We start from the raw sequence: 25368 nt of genomic DNA on the forward strand, positions 1-25368 counted from the left end.
AAATACACATACAGTTAGCTCCCACAGCCCTGAAGTATCCACAGAGATTCTCAACTGAAGGTGTGTACGCGTCAACGAAACCAATGGTAAAGTTTCAAAGGCTCCAACAATACTAACCCAAAATGCAGTGCACCACTTTTATCACCCTCAAACAGAAACAGAAAAGAGAAAAAGATACCAGATCTAAGATCCTCAGCCCTGTCATGATTGGGAGTTAAACAACTCACCGGAGGGGGCTTCTGCACAAATAGCCACGTCCTCCGCACAAAAGATAAGGCAAAATTATTTGCAGCAATCTTCAGCCAGAAGTACATCTCTGCCTCCTCAATGGTCCCCAGCATCACAGATGCCAGTCTTCAGCCAATTCAATTTACTGCACATGATAGAAAGAAACAGTTGGAGGCACTAGATACTGCAAAGGATACTGGCCCTGACAACATTCCAGCAATTGTACTGAATACTTACACCCAGAACTTGTATCACCCCCAGCCAAGCTGTTCCAATAAAGCTACAAACACTGCCATATACCTGACAATGTGGAAGATTTCTTAGGTACATCCTGTACACAAACCAGGTCAAATCCAATTCAATCCAATCAAATACCACCTCATCAGTCTATTCTTGATCATCAGTAAAGTGATGGAAGGTGTCATCAAGCAGCACCTGCTCAGCAATAATCTGCTTATTGATACATAGCTTGGGTGAGTAATCCACCTCCAGACTTCCAAAGCTTATCCACTATTACAAGGTATAAGACAGGAATGTGATGGAATACTCCCACTTGCCTGGCTGGGTGCAATTCTAACACCACTCAGGAAGAGCCCACTTGATTGGCACCACACCCACAAATACCCACATCCTCCACTACTGACACTCAGCAGTAGCAGTGTGTACGATCTACAACATGCACTGCAGAACTGCAAAGATTCTTAGTCAGCACCTTCCAAACCCATGATCACAGGAAAGTGGCAGCAGATACATGGGAATACAATCACCTGCAAGCTCCCTCCAAGCCAATCACCATCCTGACTTGAAAACCTACCGTTATGCCTTCACTGTCGCTGGGTCAGGTTCCTGGAATTCAGGCCTTGATGGCATTATAGATCTATCTACAACAGGTGGACTGCAGTAGTTTAGAAGACATCTGACCATCACTTTCTCAAAAACAACTAGCAGTGGGCAATAAATGCTGGCCAGCCAGCCATGTCCCCATCCTAGCTTACTCACCAACCCAGCACCCTACCTAACACCTTCAACATTCACTCTCTTCACCTCAGTGACAGCAGCGCGTAACATATATAAAATACAATGCAGCAATCACCAAGGCACCTTCGACAGCAACTGCCAAACTTGTGACCATTACTATCTCGAAGGAGAAGGGCAGCAGATGAAGAAGAATATCACCACCTGCAAGTTCTACTCCAAACCACACACCATCTTGACTTGGAACTACATCACTGTACCTTCACTACCCTGGAATTAATAACCTGGAACTTGCTCCTAACAGCACCATGCACATACCTACACTTAAGGGTGCTGCATTTTGAGAAGTCATTACCAACTTTTGAGGATAATTTGGAATGAGCAATAAATTCTGGCATAATCAATGGCACCCACAGCCCATGAATAAATATAAATAAAATAAAATTAAAAGACAGTCAGTATGAGGTGTGGTGAAGACATCAGATAGAACCAAACAAGAAAATAAGTTAAATCAAGCAGTGAATGAACGCTTCACAGTAGCTAGATATTGTTAAAGGATTGATCAAGCAGAAGTGGGTACTGCAGATGCTGGAGATCAGTGTCAAGGTTAGAGTGGTGCTGGAAAAGCACAGCAAGTCAGGCAGCTTCAAAAGCCCTTCATCAGGATTCAGCTTTTGCCCGAAACGTTGATTTTTTTTTTCCCCTGCTGCTCGGATGTTGCCTGACCTGCTGTGTTTTTCCAGCACCATTCTAATCTTGACTTAAAGGATTGATCACCTGCCTTGAAATATTCAGCCAAGAAATTTACAAAAACCTGCTTATAACTTGAAATAGGATCATTAGTCAAAAATCAATAGTCTCATACATTTTTAAAAGAGAGCTTTTAAAATCCAAAGCCGTAAAAGCTACCTTGCTCCAGGTAAAGTGCATTAAAAGATTACATTCCTGTAGCATTTCAATATTTGTAAAAATGAGCCTTATGTATAAATTCTAATACAAATGGCACATGATAAACATGAAAACAAAGGTTTCACATGATGAGAGCTAGAATTGTTAAAAATATTGTGGCTTACTTGTCATTCCAGGGATCAGCACACTCGTGGGAGAAGCAACTTTAGAAACAGGGAGTGGTGAATGCAATGGTGCAGCAGGAATAGCAGGCGTAGGAGAAACAGGGCTACATGAAGTCTTCTGTGGTAGTGTAGTATTGCTCAAAGCTGGAGTTGCCATGGTAGGTGTGGTGGTGGTGGTGGTGGCGGCTGATGGTGGCATATCATACTTTTGCAGCTGAAGAAGATAGGCATCTGCTGTAGGAACTGCACCCCAACATACTTCGAGTGAATTTGTGCTAGCTCTGACCAACTGCACACGGGAAGGTGCAGGGGGCTTTTCTAAAGAGAAAAGAAACTTATTCAGATTCTGTTTTAGGAAAACTACTTTAATACAGGTCATTCTATTACAACACCAGTTTTGTCAACGCAAATTGGCTGAAATACGATTGATTAATTGGGGACACTATTTCCTCAGTGCAAACTTTTAAAACGTGTGCTGGCTGTAACACAATTACAGCACCAACACTTTAAGCACTGCTTCTAAAGCACGATTTTTCTGTACTATGCGGTTGCATAAGACACAACCATCGCATTATTGGAGAACTGACTGTAGATCACTTACATCCCTTGCCCAAACCTATAATATTAAACCTTCCACAAGAATCTGCCCTGAAGAAATTATGCAAGTAAACTGATCTCCTCAGTTATCCAAATATCAACCTTATCCTAAAGAAACCTAGAGTAGACACGTATAGATGCACCACAAAACCCTTCGTGCATCTGATTACATTTTACTCTCTCTCAATTGTTTTCACTTCTACCATAGGCTTACAAAACAAGCTGTATTACATTTCAACTAAACATTTATGGTCGCCTTATCTAAAGAAGCATACACTTTCCAAGAGTGAGTGCAACTAAGGCTCACCAGAATGTTTCCTGGTATGCAGGGTTAGCCTCTGTGAAAAGATCGAGGAGACTGGCAGATTAGAAGAATATGATCTTATTGAAGCACACAAAATTATGAAACAGATACTAATGCACAGAAAATAAGAAATAGGAGTGGGTCATTTGGTCCCTCAAAAGCCTGCTCTGCGTTCAAAAAGATCATTGTCGATCTCCTCTTGCATTGGCAGCTCAGCATAGCCACTAACTCACTGATATTTCAAAAATCTATCTACCTTCTCTTTAAATACTGTGTGATTTAGCCTCAATTCCCTGAAGTAGAGCATTCCAAACATTCACTCCCTCTAGGAGGTGAAAAACCTTCACAGCTCCATTCTAAATTAATGTATTCTGTAACTATGTCCTCAAATTCAAGATTCACCACGAGTGAAAACATCTCGATATCTACACTGTCAAGTTGCTTCAGAATCTTAAATAGAAGTAAAATACTATAAAGGCTGGAAGTCTGAAGAAACTTTGCAGGTCTGGCAGCATCTGTAGAGACAAAAACTGAGTTAACATTAAATCTAGTGTCTCGTCTTCAGAACAGGACGTTCTCAAGTCTTCTTGACAAAGTACAAGACCTTTCTTCTTGAAACCTCACCTGCTACATTTTCGTCTGCTCACTCAATCTATTGATATCCCCTTGCAGGTTCCTAATGTCCTCATCACGACTTGCCCTCCCACCAATTTCTGCATAGAGTCATAGAGATGTACAGCATGGAAACGGATCCTTCAGTCCAACTTGTCCATGCCGAATAGATATCCTGACTTAATCTAGTCCACCTGCCAGCACCCGGCCCATATCCCTCCAAATCCTTCCTATTCACATACCCATCCAGATGCCTCTTAAATGTTGCAATTGTACCAGCCTCCACCATATCCTCTGGCAGCCCATTCCACACACGTTTCACCTCTGCGTCTCTTTTATATCTTTCCCCTCTCACCCTAAACCTATGCCCTCTAGTTCTGGACTCCCCCACCCTAGGCATAAGACTTTGTCTATTTATCCTGTCCATGCCCCTCATGATTTTATATACCTCTATACGGTCACCCCTCAGACTCCGACGCTCCAGGGAAAGCAGCCCTAGCCTATTCAGCCTCTCCCAATGGCTCAAATCCTCCAAACCTGGCAACATCCTTGTAAATTTTTTTTGAACCCTTTCAAGTTTCACAACATCTTTCCAATAGGAAGGAGACTAGAATTGCATGCAATATTCCAAAAGTGGCCTAACCAATGTCCTGTACAGTCACAACATGACCTCCCAACTTCTGTACTCTATACTTTGACCAAAAATGGAAAGCATACCAAACACCTCCTTCACTATCCTATCTACCTTCGATTCCACTTTCAAGGAGCTATGAACCTGCACTCCAAGGTGTCTTTGTTCAGCAACACTCCCTAGCACCTTACCATTAAGCGTATAAGTCCTGCTAAGATTTGCTTTCCCAAAATGCAGCACGGTGCAATAATCTAAATTAAACTCCATCTGCCACTCCTCAGCCCACTGGCCCATCTGATCAAGATCCTATTGTAATCTGAGGTAACCTTCTTCACTGTCCACACCACCTCCAATTTTGGTGTCATTTGCAAACTTATGAGTATACCTCTTATGCTCGCATCCAAATCATTTATGTAAATGACAAAAAGGAGTGGACCCATCTATTCAACAAATTTTGATTCACTACACTGTGCCCTTTCCTCCAAGTCATTAATATAGATAGCAAATAATTGAGGCCCTAGGACTGATCCTGGTGGCACACCATTATCTAAACTTTTCAAGCCAGAAAATAACTCATTAATTCTGATACACTCTTCTGTGTTAACCAATATAGACACAGCAATCCAGCTGTACACTGTGGTCCCCATAAAGTACAGCACCAGATATGTTTTTTTCATATAATCGCAGATCTTTACTTATACTACTTATTTAGGTGGTCTCCTCCATGTATTTAATGTGCATGAAGAATTTTCTGACATTAATCCAAAATGATGCATAAGGGAAGGGCTTACAAAATGAATCATAGGACCCTACGGAATACTGAGGAAAAAAACGGATTTTGGTGTACAAATCTATACCTCCCTGAAAGATGGCAATACAGGTAGACAGGATGAAGGAGGAATATGGGATGCTTGCCTTCATTAGCTTGGGCATAAAATATAGGACCAGGAAAGTCTCGTTACAACTTTATAAAACACTGGCGAGGCCACAAATGGATTACTGTGCGCAATTCTGGTCGCCACACTATCGGAAGAACGTGATTGCACTGAAGAAGGCACCAAGGAGATTCAGCAGGATGTTGCCTGGGATGAAAAGTCTCAGTTATGATGAGAGACTGGATAGGTTGGGCTTGCTTTCCCTAGAGCAGAGGCGGCTGAGGGGGGATCTGATTGAGATACAAAAATTATGAGAGACACTCTTCCCCATGGCAATAGTGTCTACATGGCAGACGTACACAACAGGGAATAAATGTAAGGTGAGGAAAAAGCGGTTTAGGCGAGATCTGAGAAAGAATATTTTCCACCCAGAGGGTGGTAGAAATATGGAATGTGCTACCTGAGAAGATGGTGGAAGCAGAGATTCACACCACATTTAAGGTGCATCTGGATGAGTACTTCAATTGCCAGGGTACAGGTTGTTATGGACCAAGTGCAGGTTGGTATTTCTTGATTAGCATGGACATGGTGGGCCAAAGGACCTGTTTTTATACTGTATAAGTATGACTCTAAAATTTCTCCTTTGCTGTTTATAAACACATCCCCTTTCCATACTTAAATTTACTTCTACAACAATTTTCAATGCAGTTTAACAAAAAAAGATCAGAGCAAGTTTTATCTTTAAGGACTATGCAACACCCACCAGTTTCCAAATACCAAAGATCTTTGCAGCAGACTTGATTATTCCAAGCCTTCCGGTAGCCATCTCTTCCACTCCAAATATAAAGACGAGTATGAATCGCAACAGCACAGTGGCCAGCCCTGGCCCTTGGTACATTGTCCTCCAACGTGTCTGAGACTACAGGTGTCCAGATGTAGCCATCTGCTATAAATATAGCATTAATTTAATTCATTTTACCAAAGCATATCTTTAAATTACACCACTTGCAGAAAGACAAAGCAAATTATTATCGAAATGATTACATATACTGCAAAATTATCAACACAGCTACAAATTAAATATCTCAAGAGACTCTTTCCAATAAATACAATTTCAACAGTTTCATATTATAAGGCATTTGATGCGAGTAAGAAAGAAAGTACACTTCATGGTACCAGAATTTAACCAGGTTATATCTGAATATACAGTCACATAAATACTATTTATTTATGGATGCATTTTATGAACTAGTGGTTTAAGAAAATTTAACCATCTAGTAAAGGCAATTAGATATTGTACTTTTGCTATCAGTGAGTCATACTGACAATCTGCTCCGAAAGCTAGCTCTGTTTGAAGTAGCTACATAATTAAAGGATCTATGGTGACATGCATTAAAGCTATGAAGTCTGAAACTGGTAAACAACAAAAGATTTAAACCTTCATTTTTAAAAAAATATGAAAAGATAACCAGGGATTTAGATATTTTTGTAAATCACTTTTGCCCCTAAAATATGACAACAAAATGCTGTGCTTGGTAGCAAAAATAAGCTACTGGACTACATTTCACAGTGTTTTATAAACAGAAATATGCATGGGAAAAAAACTAATTAGATTTATCATACCATGATGAACTTAATATTTGCTTTGTGTGTGAGAAATATGGGTTGGAAACAATAGTGTTTAACTTAAACAAAGGGAATTATAATGAAATGAAGATTAAAAATTTAGCTAAAGTGGGCAGATAAATAAGCAAGAAAGATAGTAAACAAGCAGTGGCAAATATTTACGGAGGCAATTTGTGACACTCAGCAGAAATATATCCCAGTCTGGAAGAATACTCAGAGAGAGGGATGAACCACCTACGGCTTAGCAAGGCAGTTAACGGTGAAGGAGAAAGCACGGAAGGAGGCAAAAGTCAGTGATAGCCCCAAAGACTAGGATAAATTCAAATTCCAGCGAAGGAGGACTCAAAATAATAAAGAGAGAAAATAAACTACAAGGGCAAACTTGCAAGTAATATAAAAACTGACAATAAGGACTTTTTAACATATGTACAGAAGAGAAAAGAGATCCAAACGAGCATAGGCACCTTAGAAAATAAATCTGGGAAAATAGTTAAGGGGAACATATTTTGCATCAGTCTATGAATATCCCATAACATTGAAGAATATGAGGGGAGAATTAAATACCAAAGCTATCACTAGAATAGTGGTATTAGACAAACACATGGGTCTAAAGGCAGCTAAGTCCCCTGGCCCTGATGGCTTGCATCTGAGGATCTTAAAAGAAGTATCTACATAGATACTGGATGCATTGATTGTAATTTACCAAAAATCCTTAGGCTTGTGGGAAGGACCAGAGGATCAGAAAACTGCCAATGTGACACCCCCATTCAAAAAGGAAAGCAGGCAAAAGTAGCTAACTATAGGCTGATTAGCCTTATGTTTATCATTGGAAACATTTGGAAAATCGTAATCTAATAAAGCAGAGTCAGCATGGCTTCACAAAAGGGAAATTATATCTGACTAATTTATTGAAGATTTCTGAGGAAGTTTCAACCAGAGTGAATACACGAGAACTATTAATGTGTTGTATTTGGACTTTGAGAATGTATTCAACAAGGTACCTTAAAAGGTCAAGTCATAAGATAAGAGCCTATGATGTTGGAGGTAATATATTGGTATGGATATGGAATTGGTTATTGGGTAAGAAGCAGCAAGTGAGGATAAGGGATTCCTTTTCAGGTTGCTGATGTGTAACAAGTGGGGTTCCACAGGGATCAATGCTGGGACAGCAACTGTTTACAATATATATTAATGACTTGGAGGAAGACAGCAAATATACTGCAGCCAAATTTGCAGACAACACAAGAATAGATAGAGAGAGGCAGAACACACAGTAATCAGACAGATTTTGATATGCTATATAAGTGGGCAAAAAGTTGGCAAATGGAGCATGTGAGAAAATGTTAAGTTGTACATTTTGCAAGGGAGAACAAAAGAACACTATGGAGAAAACTGTAGGAAGCTGCAACACAAAGGGCCTTGGGGGTACTTGTACATGAAACACAGAAAGCTAGCACACAGCTGCAGCAGGTAATCAGGAAAGCTTAATGGAATGTTGGCCATTATTTCAAGAGCGTTACGAGACAATAGTGGGGAAGTCTAACTGAAACTATAAAAGAATTGATAGGGCTCTTGTGGCACTGTAGTAAAGAGCCTAATTCTGAGCCAAGACTGGGTAAATGTGGAGAGGATGTTTCTCCTCATGGGAGACTATAGGGTCAGAGGGCATAGTCTCACTTTTAGGGGTGCCAATTTCTTCTCTGAGGATTGAGTGCCCTTGGAACTTCTTGCCACAGAGAGCTATGGGAACAGAGTCTCCATGTATATTTGAGAAGGCGATAAACAGATTCTTGATCAGTAGGGGAAAATCCAGTATTATGGGGAAAAGTTAGGAAAGTGGATGTAAGAAATGTCAGATCAGCCACAATCCTATTTAATGGCACAGCAGGCTTGAGGATTTACTTCTGTTCCTACTTCTTATAGTCTTAACATAATAATGATCAGGCAGAACTAGCAAAATATTGTCAGCATTCAACATATTTCTGCCACAGATGTGAAATTGAGATATCTGCTGCATCTTAAATATCCATTTTGGATGAATTGAGTAAAAACCAATGAAAACAAATCAGCACAACCAATATAAATGTGGACATTCAAGGAAATAGACTTTGCTCTTATTTAGAAGATAGCAAAAAGCTCAAGTATAACATGAAGAATTGCCTCCTCAAACAGATACATATTATTTGTTGAATTTAGATCAAGTAAACAACCAAATTATTTCAATTGTTAAACCTAAACTTTCTTCTGTAATGAACTGCACAATAATTCTGCTCAAAAAGTGAAATGGAAACACTCTGCTGGGAAATTTTGAATCACTGTATTCGAGACTACTTTCTAGAATAGATAACTCTCTCAACTAAAAAATATATTGAATAAACTGTTGTTGATCATTAATATTCTTTTTTCAAACTAAGCCTTGGTTTAACATTTCATTCAAAAGACAGTGTCACTAACAGGGCAGGACACCATCGACACTGAACTGCACTGTTAGCCTTGATTGTGTGTCTAAGTCTCCAGAATGAGATTTGAATCTGCAATTTTCTGGCTCAGTTGAGTTACTGACTGAACCACAACACTCACCTAATGGACAAAATTCAAAATTACACAGGAAATGGAAAACACATTATTTTGGCTACAATTTATAAACAATGGCTGGAGATAACAGGTGGGGAAAATATGGTTTGATTTCATATGCATTAGTTGCTTAAGAAGGAAACTCAAGGGACTGACCTAAATGTAAGTAAGCAAGTGTATTTGTGCACTTCCATTCCTTTTCATGAGTGGCAACTTTCACATCATCCATCACAAGTGGTACCCAGCCACCAAAGACAAACATTCTAAAGGAAAATAAATACAGACAAAAACATAAACAGGTTGTGCTCAAAACCATTTACAACAAAACTGTGCAATTGTATTTGAAACAGATATATCAGACTTAACAAGCAAAACACAATCGGCAATGGTTCATGCTGGTTAAATGCAACAGAATGTCAATTATCCAAACTGATGGGAAATTTGGAGTGTTCAGATACACTTACTCTGAAACATATTTTTGAAAAGCTCATTTAGAAATAAGTGTTGGGAGGAAACCCAAACAATTTGGACAATTGACCGTCTAATTTATAAAAGAATTTAAATGAATATGTAATTATCAAAGCAACAAGTACAGGTAAGAGTTTACGCAAACTAAAAAGACCATTGATAACAGGATTCTAGCACCTAATTTGAAAATGTGTTACATAACAGATGAGATGCTAAACAATGATAATTACAATTTAATGAACAAAAATGTATCAACATAATATAACCAGGTATAAAATATCAGAAATTCAAATGCCATTTATATTACAAGTTTGGTTTCAGTGATAATTTAGTTAAAACTTTTAAAAATTGTAGGATCAGCATGTCAAAGGTTCACTACAAAGGTAATACATTTCTCATAAAAGTATAATTAAACAATGAGGAGAAAATGAGGTCTGCAGATGCTGGAGATCAGAGCTGGAAATGTGTTGCTGGAAAAGCGCAGCAGGTCAGGCAGCATCCAGGGAACAGGAGAATCGACGTTTCGGGCATTAGAATGTTTCCTGAAGAAGGGCTTATGCCCGAAACGTCGATTCTCCTGTTCCCTGGATGCTGCCTGACATGCTGCGCTTTTCCAGCAACACATTTCCAGCTATAATTAAACAATGTTGGTGTTGAATGCTCTAAACCACTCAAGTGGTTTATAAAACTATGGTGCAAGTGATGCAAACGCAAAATACTGCCTGAGACTGAAATACACTCACTGCCAGCCACTTAGTCTGTGTTATGTTTTTAATTGCTGCAACCTTAAACTTGCTTCACAAGGATAGCAAACTAACAGAACTATTATAGGAACCTTCCACATAGGGGTAAGGACACCTGCGTGGATGACTACATTTGAAAACAATTCTGCAGATATTCAAACGCACGTGGTTATAATCAGAAGTGGTAGGTAGATGCGATACGCATTTCAACAGCTATGAATCAGCACTGATGTGACCAGCATGCAGAGATGACTTGATTCACCACCTTGATGAAGAATCTTACATCTAGAAGCAAATCATTTCTGTTGGCTAGGAATGGGAAAGGAGTCTTCTTCAGTTTTTAACTACAGTACATGCAATCTTAGATTTGGAAAGGTGTTTTAAAAGTCACAATGATTTGAATGTAGCACCCAGATGCTCATCATTCACGATATTCACCTCCCAGAATCAAGTACCCAGTAAAAGATGGATCAATGCATATTTTCAAAAATCTCTCTCACACCTGTGTGAATTATTTGAAACAGAGCATTTATCATTCTGATTGAGTTGGTATGATTCTTTTAAACTCATGTGCATGAGAAATGATATGCAATCACTACCCTGTGGCCATGAACAATGATCCTCTATCACCATCATTTTTCTTGTTCACTAATCTTTTCAGATAACCTATAGATAACAGCACTTACTTATTTCCAATAACAGTAGCAGAATGCAAACTCCGAGGGAGTGGTGTTGAACCTTTGGTTGCTGGTTTAGTCCACACCAAGCTTTCTGTAAACAATGGAAGAAATACTTGACAATATACAGTAAACATCTGCACAACGCTGTTGGTCAGATAAGAGTCCAAAAGTAATATGTTTCCCTTTAGATAGTCCCACAGTCTGCAGTTCATTTGATGTTTTTTTCTATAGTTAATAAGTGATAAATTAAGCTGAAGACAAGCAATTTAATCATCTGTGCACAGCTTTACACATCAATCAACACTTTTGCAAACATATGAAGGACAGCTCCAAGATCAACTTGCATTTATACTGCATCTTTAACAAGCAATACATACTACAAGTCTCTCTAAAGGTACCCCGGCAGAAAATATGAATGCTAAAACAATGATAGAAATATTAGGAAGGGTAACCAAAATCTTAATTGAGAATGTGGGTGTTAGGGAGTGTGAAGTGGATAGGGAGTGTAGAGATCGAATTCTAGAACATAGAATTCTAGAAGGCTTAACAAAAAGCAGGCAAGATTAAAGTGGTGGATGGGATGGCTGTGGGATTGAAAGGAGTTTCCAGAAAGAGAAGGCCCAGGTCATGAAGGCATTTATATGTCAGGATTTGAAAATCAGATTTTGGACAACAGTACGGGGGAAAGTGGACTGATTACGGGATGAATTGAAGTTTACTGAGGGGTCAGCACTAGGCCTGATCAAGTAGTAAGAAATAATCAATTCTAGTCATAATAAGAGTTGAAGTGAAGATTGGTAATGCAGTGGAGGTGCAAACAGACAGTTGTTTTTTCCAAAAATGATACATAGTCAGAAATTCAGTTCAGAGTCACAATGCACAAATGTAGCAAAAGTACTAAGTCTAAGCCAGGGAATGGAAGCATGAAGGATAATTAATTTATAATGGAAGGTTTCGATCTTAGTAGTGTTACCTGGGAAAACAAAATGGAGCACAGCCAAGGTTGGATGCTAGATACAGAGTTGAGTCAATGGAAAAATCAATGCATGTGCTTAAGAGAGAGAGTTGATGTTACAGCATGCATGGAAATGCTCATACGTTAGGAGACAGTGTGTGCTTTGGATACAATGGTGAAGGGGTGGGAAGAGAAGACAGTGCTGGAGATTCTTTACCTTGAACAGGCACCAATAGAACCTAACAGGCCAGTCCCATTGTGATGGACAAGAGAAAACTGTTAAGAGACACTGGTGTTAGAACATACCAAAGACTCAGTGAGGTTAGGGAAGATGCTGACTTACAATGCACCAGTCATTCATTGGGGATGGCATTTGCTAGTTTGTTTGGGAGTGCTGACCGTGCCATACTTTGGGTGAAAACCTACTCAGAGAGACAAAAAGAACTGCGCAAAAGATAGGTGTGGATTGGGAAACAATTATACAGTCAAGCATTTTGGCGAGAAAAAGATGACGGGCTGGAGTACGAGTTTGCATGGTCAAAAATATGGCAAGATTTTTTTTAAACAAAAGGGGTGAGGACACAGCTTTGAAAGTGGAGGAGCAAAAAGCATAGTGTCAAATTTAGTTACAATGTCAGCTACTACATAAACCAGCGAGAGAGAATGGCTGCTCAGTGGTTTACCAGCAATGAATTTAAGGGATTAAAACATAACAGAAATTACCAGATGCACAACAGGACACAGGAGAGGAACTAGAAAGAGATCCAGGTTCTAGAGCTAGGGTACAAGGAACCAGTAGAAGGGTGAATTTAGATTGGTAGAGAAAGGACGGGAAATTGAAATGATATTCTCAACCCAATAACAAAGTTATCCATAAGGCTATATGTATTGCTAAAAGGAAAGGCAGATGGGCAGAGGAGGAGGACTGAAGGTTACTAGAGGATAAAAGGGAGTCAAAATGAAGATTGAAATCATTGAGGATAAAAATGTTGCTCAGTACAGAGGCCAACGGAGGGAACAAACCATGGATAGAAACAAAACTTCTGGAGCAACTCAACAGGTCTGACAGCACTTTTGGAGGCAGAAACAGAGTTAATGTTTTTGATTCTAATGTGACTGTGTTTTGAAACAGGGTTAAAAGGAGGGTTGGGTGCATTGCTCCTGTGGAGCGCTCACACACCAAAATTTCCACTCACAACTACAACGGAAGCCCCAATCCCACTTGGCAAAACTCCAGTGTAGACACTGAACCCTGGTCTGTGTTAAGTGCTTGCCAATTTCCTGCTTTCTGCTGATTTCCAATGGTTTACCAGATAATGATATCCACAATTCCATAAAACAATATTTTAAAAACATTTAAGGAAATCAATGCAAAGATTTTTCTTTTGGTCTTGTGCATACAGTGTCAGCATCCAATTAAAATCAGCTATTGTGCAAATACAGGGTAACATTGCCACAAAAACATGCATTATTCCAAAGAAGAGAATATGAAGAGGAAATTTGAGAAATCTCATCCATCCATTTTTAAGGGCATGATATATTTGCCTAACGCTGAATCACAGCAGGTTTTGTATTTTAAATTTGTATTTACTGTAAAGTTAATTAAGACTAATTTCATAAAATAATCACTTCAGCAGCAGGGCAAAGTCAGAGAGCACTTTTGAGATGACTACTTAGAATTGTAATTAAACCAAGAACATATCAAATTTATACTTGTAAGTTAAGTTTTTCCCTATACCAAACAGGCTGGGCAGTTTTAAGCTCTGCAACAGAAAAGCCTCTGACCTTAAAATTCACTGATTATGGTCTATTCTACTTAAATAATTACCTCCACAGCTTTGGTTTGCCATAGACATGTGATATGGTTTAACTGCTCAAATCAAATTTAAAATAACAAAGGCTCTCACATTTTGTGAAAACATGGTGCTAGAAGAGAGTCACTGGGATTTTGATTGTTTTTGGATCGAGGCATGTCTTTTGCAGGTCAGCCAGTAGATATGCAAACCAACAAAGAATAATTATCCCGTGTGAAGTTCCAGCTGGGAAAATTTAGTGCAATCTGGAACAGCAGTTTGACTATTAGAGCTTGCCATTCATCTACAGGTGAGTGGGAGTAATACATTTAGAACTCTTAAAAGACCTGTCTTGTCTATGTGAGTAGCTTTCAGGGAAGCTGGATCAAAACCTGTCACAGGACATCAACAGCTGGGTAAGTCATGATGCCTTTGAACTTTCTAGAAACTGGACCTATATACTTAAAGATTTGAGGGTAATTGGCAATTCTTCTGGTCTGGATGGGAGAATTATGAAATTGATATACAGTTGGGCAAGAAATCTGAACAGATAAGATTAGTAACCTTGCTATAATTGATGGGTGGAGGAGTGTTGCAGACTGTATTGCATTGCAGATCTCACTGAATCTTATGAATTGGAAAATAAAAAGTGGGCCTGTAAAGATGATTGCTGAGGAGATTGTGAAGAGTCATCCCACATCCTACAACAAGTTTGTCTTGTCACATTTTGAGTCATTAATTGTTTTGGGATGGTTAGGAAAGCATCAATTGACATGAAGCATCAGACACTGGTTCTGCGTTTTACATATTTGTGTCAAGTTCCTTAAGGTGATGACGTGAAATTGAAACTGTCAAAGGAAAAGATTAAAAATGACCAGCCTATCTAGTGTAGAGAAGAGCTTAATTTACAAAATATAAATTTTGTTGAAGTGATTATTTCATGCCAAAGCCTAGATGCCTTTGAGACGGTGGTGATGAGCTGCCTTTTTGAACTGCTTCAGTGCATGGAATGTAAGGAGACACACAATGATATTAGGGAGCAAATTCCAGGATTGTGACTTGGTGACACTGAAGGAATGGCGATGTAATGCCAACTCAGGATGGTGAGTGGCTTGGAAGGGAACTTGCAGATGGCAGCATTCCTATGCACCTGTTGCCCTTGTCCTTCTAGGTGGCAGTGGTCATGGGTTTGGAAAGTGGTATCTAAAGACTTTTAGTGAATTTCTGCACTGCTTCTTGTAGAGGTATACATTGCTGTTACTGAGCATTGGAGGAGGGGGGAGCGGATAAAACAGATCAATGATTCATTCTTTAGTGGCTAGGCTGGAGGGGCTGAATGGTTTACTTCTGTTCCTAATTTGTGTTCCAAATGAAAGACTCTGTGCACAGATCACAAGTACCTGCCTACTGTCTTTGCTTTGAGTATTTAAGCCAGTACGACATCAGGAGGGAAACACATAATAGAGGTTGACCACAAACCACTCCAAAGCATCTTTCTCAAACCATTTCCATCTGTTGCAAAAGTAGTTACAAATGATGTCACTTCATTTGCAGAGCTACCACTTGGAAATGAAGCACAAGGAAGGAAAGCAGATATACATTGACATTTCAGATATGTATGCTGTCAAAGAATACATATACATTGAAGGACGTTTATGATGGAAATACAAACACAGAGCATGAAACCTTCCAGAATCAACAAGCAGCAACAGGTCTGGAAGTCTTAAACTCAAAAAAGGCAGATATCAGTGTGACAAACAGGTGTCTCGCTTAAATCAAGTCACGTCAACATAAGCCACCAAGGAATCAACTCTTGTCTGAGGAAGACAACAGAAGTGACCCACTGTTCAAGCATAAATAATGAAATTTATGATTATGTGCTTGTGTAAGGACAGCCAAATTTGAAGGATCTGGAAAGAACAAACGATCTTCGTACCACCACATGTCATGATTGTTTTCTAAATGATATATCCATATGTGGTTACTTGCAAACATTGGGTGCTTGCTTGAATAAATATCCTTGCATTTTTTGGTTTGCCCTAAATACACAATATGGTGAGACATCAGATGTTGAAAATTAGTAAAGACTATCAGCATTTTGTGCACATCTAAAACAATGCTAATGCGATATCCAGCTGAGGGGTGAACTTATAGAGGTTTACAAAATTATGAGGGGCATGGATAGGATAAATGGACAAAGTCTTTTCCCTGGGGTTGGGGAGTCCAGAACTAGAGGGCATAGGTTTAGGGTGAGGGGGGAAAGATATAAAAGAGACCGAAGGGGCAACTTTTTCACGCAGAGGGTGGTATGTGTATGGAATGAGCTGCCAGAGGATGTGGTGGAGGCTAGTACAATTGCAACATTTAAGAGGCATTTGGATGGGTATATGAATAGGAAGGGTTTGGAGGGATATGGGCCGGGAGCTGGCAGGTGGGACTAGGTTGGGTTGGGATATCTGGTTGGCATGGATGGGTTGAACTGAAGGGTCTGTTTCCATGCTGTACATCTCTATGACTCTATAATATATCCAATCATCTGCATATTGTAGTGTATCATGAAACCCACCTCCAGCGTGCTGTGAAAACTGTAACATTTACAGAACTAGAGGTTGTGAAGTTGCAACATTCAATTCTGTCCTACAAAAGAATTGGGCTCATTGCAAGGTATTTATTAGGTCACTTTGGGGTCACAGAAGAACTGTTTGGAAGAATATAGACAGGGACTGCAGGTTATTGACTTGTGAGACAGAGAACAGACTCAATGTTAGGAGTACTAACTTAGAGCTGTGTTGCAGGGTAATCAAAAGCAGTTAAATGGTTGTGTTATTAGAAAATGTCAGAAAGAAGCAAGCATTTAAGACTCAGATGAAGTCCTGGGGAGTGAAAGAAAGCAAAGGTTACAGGTTCATTTCTGGGGGAAATCATTAAGGGCTCAGAAGACAACTGCAAGTGTTACAGATTACATTACAGATTACATTACAGTGTGGAAACAGGCCCTTCGGCCCATCAAGTCCACACCGACCCGCCAAAGCGAACCCACCCATACCCCTACATTTACCCCTTATCGAACACTACGGGCAATTTAGTATGGCCAATTCACCTGACCCTGCACATCTTTGGACTGTGGGAGGAAACCCACGCAGACATGGGGAGAACGTGCAAACTCCACACAGTCAGTCGCCTGAGGCAGGAATTGAACCCGGGTCTCTGGCGCTGTGAGTGCTAACCACTGTGCCACCGTGCCGCCCACTATTAATACTTCAGTTGACCTGAGAGAATGGAATTGAAAAGCTCACAAGCGGCACTGGTTTCATACAATTAAGGTCTGGGAAAACCCTAAGAGCAGATTTTTGCTCATTGAAGCTAGCTAATGGCAAAAAGCTGGAGTTGCCTCAGTAAATAAGCACTGGAACGCAGTTTTAGAACCAACGAGAGTGTGAACCCAGAATAGGAGGATGATTGACAAGAACAGGAACAGTCCATGACAAAGTTGCTCTTGAGAAGGAATTATGGCCAGATGAGGAAGAGTGAAGAATTATAATCACTTGTGAAGTTTAACAAGATTTGATGAACATCTGTGCTGTTAAATGTATTTCATCTTGGGGTGGGGGAATCTGCCTTTGAAATGCACTGTAGGGACAATATATTACTTGTCTTTATAACATGCTAATTCTGGCTGTTGGAAATAATTGTATATTTAACAGAAATTGTATTACTTTTCTAAAAACTGTAAAGTACTGTTATTTTGTTCAAAACTGTGGAATCTTGTGGCCTTATTTTTTTTGCCCCGAGATCTAATCTTTCCGTCACTTTAAAAATGAAAGATTATCAGTCCTTAACCAGATCATGAAGATGGTGATCTGGTCTGGGGTCCCAAACATAACTTAGCTGTTGAAAATCATAAGCAACTAGATTTTCTTCCTTTTAATGAACCTGATGCTCTGGTCTTAAATCACTCTTGCTGCCTAACCATACCAGCTGTGAGAAGAACATTCAAGAAGAGTTTTGAAGTGAAAGGATTAAAAAGGACAAGCAGTGTCTCTCTTCATCTGCCCTCCCATGTATTTTTTCCAATATCACCTGTCAGGATAGATAACTATTTGAAAATGAACCACATACTTTCTGAACAACAAACATTTTTTCAGTAGTACATTTTACATGTAAAATGTCCCAGGACCATACACAATTGGAGCGCGTAAACAGTTAGGTGGACTTTAAGCTTTTTGTGTACTTACCCACATCCAATATCCAAAGATCTCCAAGTCTACATCCACTCATTCCTCCATAAATTATCATCTTTGGTTTCTTCGAATCTTTATAAACAACAGCAGTGTGAGATTCTCTTGGAGGTGGCGGGGTGCCATGTGTAACAGGAATGTCCCATCCTACCACTCCTGATCCAGATCGAAGCTCCACAGTGTACAAGTCATTCAAGTACCTTCATATACAGCAAACAAAAAAAATGTTCACAGTTAACAATGTGAGATGGAGACTGAGAAAACCAACCGAAGTTTAAAAATGGATTGGCTGTCCACCTCATCAGTGGTGACTCTTCAACCATCAACTAGCAACAATAAAGCAAGCTACATTTTAACCCCCAATCAACTTTAAAGGAGTTTGATACGGAAGTTGATGAAAGTTTAATCGATCTTAATCACATTTGATGGAATATTCAGCACTCTCAAATTGACACAAAAGTACCTTAGCCATACACTCTTGAAACGTTAAAGGCACAATCAGTCAAATTTTCTTCTCACAAAACATGGAGATGTTCCTTGCAGACTTAGTCATATTTTCCGAAGTGCATTCTTCAATTAAAGATGGGATAGAGCACAGGAAATAATTTCACCAGATGCAGAGCCATAATTTAGCTGCCATATCAAAGTCATACTTTTATCTTACAATATTACACGTTCATGTGTCTTCAATTATAACAAAAATCACTTATGTAGACTCGTTTCACAGAATTTATGACTTTTACTAATGGTGTGTACACAGATGTGAGGTTTTAAATGTAAATGTAATATTAGTCAGTGTTGGTATGTTAATGGAAGTCAAGTGAAGCACAGTTGATTTTTGTTTTTATGAATGCAAGAGTTAATAAACCAGTGTCAGAAAAGGACTGGACAACTGGTCAGCTGCAAACCAATGAAGAGGGGGTTAAGTGCATTGACAAACAAGGTAGAAAGGTTAGTTGTGGTGCAAAGGTTACAGCCAAGCTACAGATTAAAGGGAAGGTTATGATTCCAGCTAATGGAACTACTGGAGAAGTTCGACCCCAGAATGAAGTCTGCCTTGATGGATTACAAAAAAAAACTAAATCAGTCACTGAAACATAATTGCAGAAGGCTGAAAAGTTTCTTTAACAACGTAAGTTTATTTCACAAAAGACATAAAAACAACCAAAAGCTATTTAGATATTGAAGACAATTTAGAAAAATCTTAAAACCCACAGTAAAACAAAGGCTTCAATCCATTTCCTAAAACAATCATTTCACAGCAAAACAAGTCCAGAGAAATTATACTTTTATATCAAATCTTCAACTTTTACATAACTAATTCTTCCCAGTTTCCTCCCTTGAAATTGGAGTCCTCTTACATGAATATAGCTTAGGTCGACAAACTAATGGGTTAGGTTAATTTAGCCCTCAAACTACTATGAAAAACTCATTTCTAGGAGACAAACCATAGTTGCTTCTGATTCCAGTCAGAGCTGCTCCAAACTGCCCTAAAACTTACAATCTCACGGTTTTCTAAACTAAAATCAATCCTCGATTATTGTGTACTCAAAACAACCTAACAAACTTCAATGTTAAACCACTGCCGTATAAATAATTTTTTAAAATTTATCTAACAAGGGTCTGCGGCCACTTGCTCTCTGAAGGAGCCCGGAAAGACTCTTCCACCTTATTTTTGTTTAAAGATAACTCTTCACAAATGTAACCAATACCTATGCACCATTACTTTTTTAAATTCAGGCTCCAAAAGTGACATTAATATATCTAAATAATATCCCCTTCATCAGACTTTTTCCCAAATAAGAATGAAAATAGTGAATGCAGAATGAAACAGATTCATTTAATTCACCATCAGAATGTTAGTTTTAAAAGTATTTGTGTTACATTTACAGCCAATATACAAGTTTCATGGCAATCATATTTTACATAAGCCCATTTGCACACTGCATTCAGTTTCCTTCATACATGCTTTTGAAGTATCTGGTAGAACATTGCCTATTTTTTAAGACATAGAATTGATTTTAAATTGTATGTTTGGAGCATACATGAAGCAATACATTTAGCCGCCTTGGCCCTAAACTCTGCAATTACCTTTCTCACCCTTCCCATCAGGATCTGTCTTAAAGAGCCTTCTCAGCAACCAACTTTCTCACCTTTCATTCAGTCACCTATTTTAACTTCTCCCTTAAATATCCATTTCCTCTTCTATGAAACATCACAGGATATACTTTGCTAAAAGGGGAAGCAGTGCAGAAAGAGATAGATTGAGGCAATTGCAGTCATGATCTTCATTTCCAATGCTCTAATTTTCTAATTCTGCTTACATATTATTATGGATATAATCCAAAATCCTACTTCTTGCTTTGCTTTACAGCATCAGTTAGTTCCAAGTGCCTCATGAAAAACACCTTTCCAATCCTACTGCATTTGCTTGACTTACAACATTGCCTGGCAGTGAGAATCAATTTCACCCACTTTATAAATGAATAGAAAATTAAAAGTTGCTCAATAGAAGGAATTAACAATTGTGGAATTCTCAAAATGTCAGTCATCACCTATTTACTGGTAGCTGAAAATGCTCTTAAATACACACGGAACATAGCAAAAGTCAATATTGCAATAGCCAATGATCAGCAACAGCATTCGGCATCAGGTATCATAGTATTACAACATAAAGTACTATTTGTAGCAGAAGTCAGCAGGGGGTACCTTGGAATATTATTCTTTGGGTCTTCACTGTCATTAGCCAGGCCACCAAATAAATAACACTTATTCCCAACAAGACACAAGGTGTGGCCAAGGCGGGGACAGGGTTGTGGACCATTTTTAGGAGGTTTTGGTTTTAATTTCTTCCACTCCCATCTGCTCGCCTACAAAAAAAATAACTGATTTTAACAATCAAGTAAACAACAACGCGTATTTATATAGTGTTCTTTACCGCAACGTAAGGCACCTTACAGAACTAAAATGAAACAAAATCACAGATGGACATACCTGGTCAGATAACCAAAACCTGTTCAAAGAGTTTGAGGAGCATGTTAAAGAGAGTATGATAAGCAGAGAAGTGGAGAGAATTAGGGAAAGAATACCTGAATGCTTTTCCATCAATGATGGAGCAATTAAAATCGAGATTATACAAGGCCAGAATTAGTGGGGTACAGAAATCTAGGGGTCTTGCAAAGAGATAGGGAGGGGTGAGGTGGTGGAAGAATTCTAAAATATAGATGAGAACCTTAAAATATCAAATTTCCAATATGTTTTACAATTTGAAATTTTAAACAGAAAATTACATTTGCAAACATAATACGCCATTTATCAAAGAGACCTCTGAACGGAAGAAATTAAGGTTCTGAGGAGTTGAGATGAAATTTTAACATCACAAAATAAATGTAGTAGTTGGAACAATTGCTCACCTGCAATTCATATAGGTCATTGCTATACTTTCCATATTCTACCATTCCTCCAAATACCAGGATCCTGGTGCCGTCGCAGATGAAGCCATAAGCTGCACAACCTGGTGGGATGTCCCCCCTAACTGCAGGGATAAACCACTGGTTGGTGGCTGTAATCAAATATTCACAGAAAACAGAAAAAGGATAGGATTCAATTAACAAAATCATATTAAGGAACAAATACATACAAACTTCACATTATGAACCTCAAATTCAAATTAATATAATTGCATTGCTTAATATTATTCTAAGAACATAGACATTTTCATCATATTAATTGTAATTAGTGTTTGAAACAGGCAATGGGATATTTTCAATCAGAAACTTGTCTCTTTCTTCAGAAAAGAAAGAATTGTACAAATTTTATGAAATATGAAATTCAGAGCAATGGGAATCAAGGCAGAAGTTCTCCACTGGTTGGAACCATATTTAGGACAAAAGAATATGGTGTGGTTAATGAGGCCAATCACTTCACTTCCAGACTATTGCTGCAGAACACTCATACTGAAGCAGTACATATCAATATGTAGCGAGACCTGTAATACATATCAGTTTGGACCAAGAAGTGGCAAGTGACATTCAAGCAAGTGACCATCTCCAACAAAAGGGAATAACTTCTGCAAGATACTCAAGGGCATTACCTTTGCTGAATCACCCACAACCAGCATCTTGACAGTTATCATAGACCAAAAACTGAACTTGACCAGACGTCAAAATGCAGTAGTTACATGTGCAGGTTAGAGGCAACTAACTCACTTTCCATCTCCCCAAACCCTGTTCAATATCCCCAAGAGTTCCAGACTTCTAGATGAATGCAACTCCAACAACGTAAGAAGTTTACCATTAACCAGAACAAAAAGCCTACTTGATCATCACCCATTCACCAAAGTAAATATTTACTCACTATCACTAATGGACAATATGTTCTCTTTCAAAAGCATATTCTAAAGCTGTAACATCTACTACCTAGAAAGATAGCAAACTCAGGGTGAGACCACAACCTGCAGATTCCCCACCAAGCCAAATACTATCCTGACATGGAGCTATAATCGCCATTCCTTCACTGTTCCTGGACCAAAATCCTGCAGGCTGCTTCCTAACAGCACTATGGGTATAATCACACCATCTGGATTCCAGCAGTTCAAGGCGGCAATCAACACCACTACCACCACCACAACTACTTGGGGATAACAACAAGCACTGGTCTTACCAGCAAATCTCACAACACAAAGGAATTTTTAAAATCTAATATGCTTTTAGACTTGTTTGCACTTTATACATAATATACACTACTCTTTTTGTGTTTTAACAAATAATGCTATTTGGTAAACAAAATCTCATTTCCAAATAATACTTGGAACATGCAAAGTTTAAAACAAAAACAGCCTGGTTCTGATGTAACTTGGTGGACTCTCCATAACAAAAATGTTCATTTTTTGAGAGATTTAATCTCATTGGAAATTTTAAAAGTCTTCTTCAGCTTGCTGGTTGGTGAGATTTGTTGATTCATGATAAAAATATTTTTCAAAAGATGATTGCTCAGGATGATCAACTCCAATCGGTTTGAGATTCTCTCCTCTATTCAACCCTGGTCAGTATCTTTCTTTTATTCATCCAGGCTAACGGGAGTGTTGGTGGCTGGGCCAGCATTAGTTGCCAATTCCTAATCAACCTTTGGTGGTGGGGGTGAGCTGCCTTCTTGAACTGCTTAAATCTATGTGCTATACGTAGCCCCACAACAGCATTAGAGAGGGAACTCCTGGTGGGGTTTCCTTCCACGAGTTCTGCCTGACTATCTGTTTTTCTAATTATTTTTAGTATGTAGTTTCGCAGTGGTTCAACAGCAAGTGACACAGCTTTTTAGCTGAATGCTAAATGCTGTGATATGATCAGGCTATTCACACTACAGCCCTCAAAATGTCATCAAGTTGTAAACCAACTGATACGCTACAATAAGGATGATTTTCATACAAAGATGGCAATTTCCACTACTTCTACTCCCCATCAAATCAAAATTTAGGTTTTGCTGTGACTTTATGTGAACACTGCAAAATGCATTTGGAACTTAAAACTGAAATCACATATTAAAGAACTGTTCTTATTCCAAGAGTTCTACATAATGCAGAATCGGGTCTTAAATTCTAGAGCCCTCAGCTTATAAGAAGATTAGTTCACTATACAATAGTGTTAATAGTTATGCTATGTTGGCTCCAAAACATCGCCATCAGCTGTACTAGTACTAAATAAGAGTATCGATCAGCTAAAATCCTGATCAACGAAACTTGGCATAATTTTAAAATTTGCTCTTCAAAGTGCATTTAGTGAATATGGCCAACAGATATTTTTAATCAACCTGCTTAAACACATTAACCCACTTCTGGAGAGGTGGGATCTTGGAATACAGATCTTCTGGCCTTGGAGTCTGGACACTACCACTGTGTGGCACAGTGTTCGCACTGCTGCCTCACAGCGCCAGAGACTCTGGTTCAATTCCCATCTCGGGCAACTGACTGTGTGGAGTTTGCACATTCTCCGTGTCTGCGTGGGTTTCCTCCGGGTGCTCCAATTTTCTCCCACAGTCCAAAAATGTGTAGATCAGGTGAATGGGCCATGCTAAATTGCCCGTCGTGTTAGGTGAAGGGGTAAATGTGGGGGAATGGGTCTGGGTGGGTGGCTCTTCGGACGGTCGGTGCAGACTTGTTGGGCCGAAGGGCCTGTTTCTACACTGTAAGTAATCTAATCTAATCATATTGATTCCAATGCCTTGTAATGGCTCCCAACTGATGACAAGTTAACCCTACCAGTGCTTCTCCAGACAATGCTCCTCCCATTTGCATGTAAATACACAGCAACTGAATCAAATAAGCAAATATGCCTTCAAACACTTATTTTTGGAAGTGTTAATTTCTCATATCTCTCAATCATTCACTAAAATAGCATTTGGCCAGCCAGAATGTTAGGAAGATTAAAACCACAAACATTTCCATTGCTTTTTTAAAGCTGATTTTAGCAGAATTAGGTCATTTGGCGCATTGAGTCTGCTCTGCTATTGATCATGGCTGATAGGTTTCTCAACCCATTTTCCTGCAACCGTTGATTGCCTTTCTAAAGAATAATGTATTTATCTCTATTTTAAAGATATTTAATGACTTGGCCTCCACAATCTTCTGCAGCGATGAGCTCCATAACTTCAACATAAGAAATTCCTCATCTCAGTTCTAAAGGGTCACCCCTTCACTCTGAGGCTGTGCCCTGAGGCCCTCGTCACTCTTACTAGTGGAAACATTTTCTCCACGTCCAAGGTGTCCAGGTCTCTCAGACTTCTAAGTTTCAATGACAGACCCTTTCATCCTTCTAAACTGCAGCAAATTCAGACCCATAGTCCACAACTACTCTTCATATGACAAGCCCCTCATTTCCAGAATCATTCTTGTGCATCTCCTCTGAACCTCCTCCAAGGCCAGCGCACCCTTCCTTAGACAGCAGGCTAAACTGGTCACAATATTCAAAATTCAGTCTGACCAGAACCTTATACAGCCTCAGC

The 25368-nt window shown here is 39.1% G+C and overlaps 1 protein-coding gene across 4 annotated transcripts in view; it reads right to left on the reverse strand.

Annotated features, from left to right (window-relative positions):
• The window catches only part of LOC122559831 (host cell factor 1-like), a 92572-nt gene that overhangs the window by 60650 nt on the left and 6554 nt on the right, over positions 1–25368 (reverse strand). For 3 of the 4 annotated variants that reach the window (XM_087997037.1, XM_087997038.1, XM_043709923.2), the window contains exons 2-8: positions 21786–21934; positions 21082–21242; positions 18370–18572; positions 11393–11477; positions 9652–9758; positions 6059–6238; positions 2277–2594 (exon numbers count right to left, since the gene is read on the reverse strand). In XM_087997037.1, the coding sequence (XP_087853163.1) occupies positions 2277–2594; positions 6059–6238; positions 9652–9758; positions 11393–11477; positions 18370–18572; positions 21082–21242; positions 21786–21934 (1203 nt within the window). Of the gene's footprint in view, positions 1–2276; positions 2595–6058; positions 6242–9651; positions 9759–11392; positions 11478–18369; positions 18573–21081; positions 21243–21785; positions 21935–25368 lie in introns of all 4 variants that reach the window. The other variant, XM_043709922.2, reaches the window with a different exon arrangement.

Source organism: Chiloscyllium plagiosum, unplaced genomic scaffold (genome assembly GCF_037043375.1).
Source record: "Chiloscyllium plagiosum isolate Xiang-an unplaced genomic scaffold, Cpla_swu_hap1 HiC_scaffold_19, whole genome shotgun sequence".
NCBI lineage: Eukaryota > Metazoa > Chordata > Chondrichthyes > Orectolobiformes > Hemiscylliidae > Chiloscyllium > Chiloscyllium plagiosum.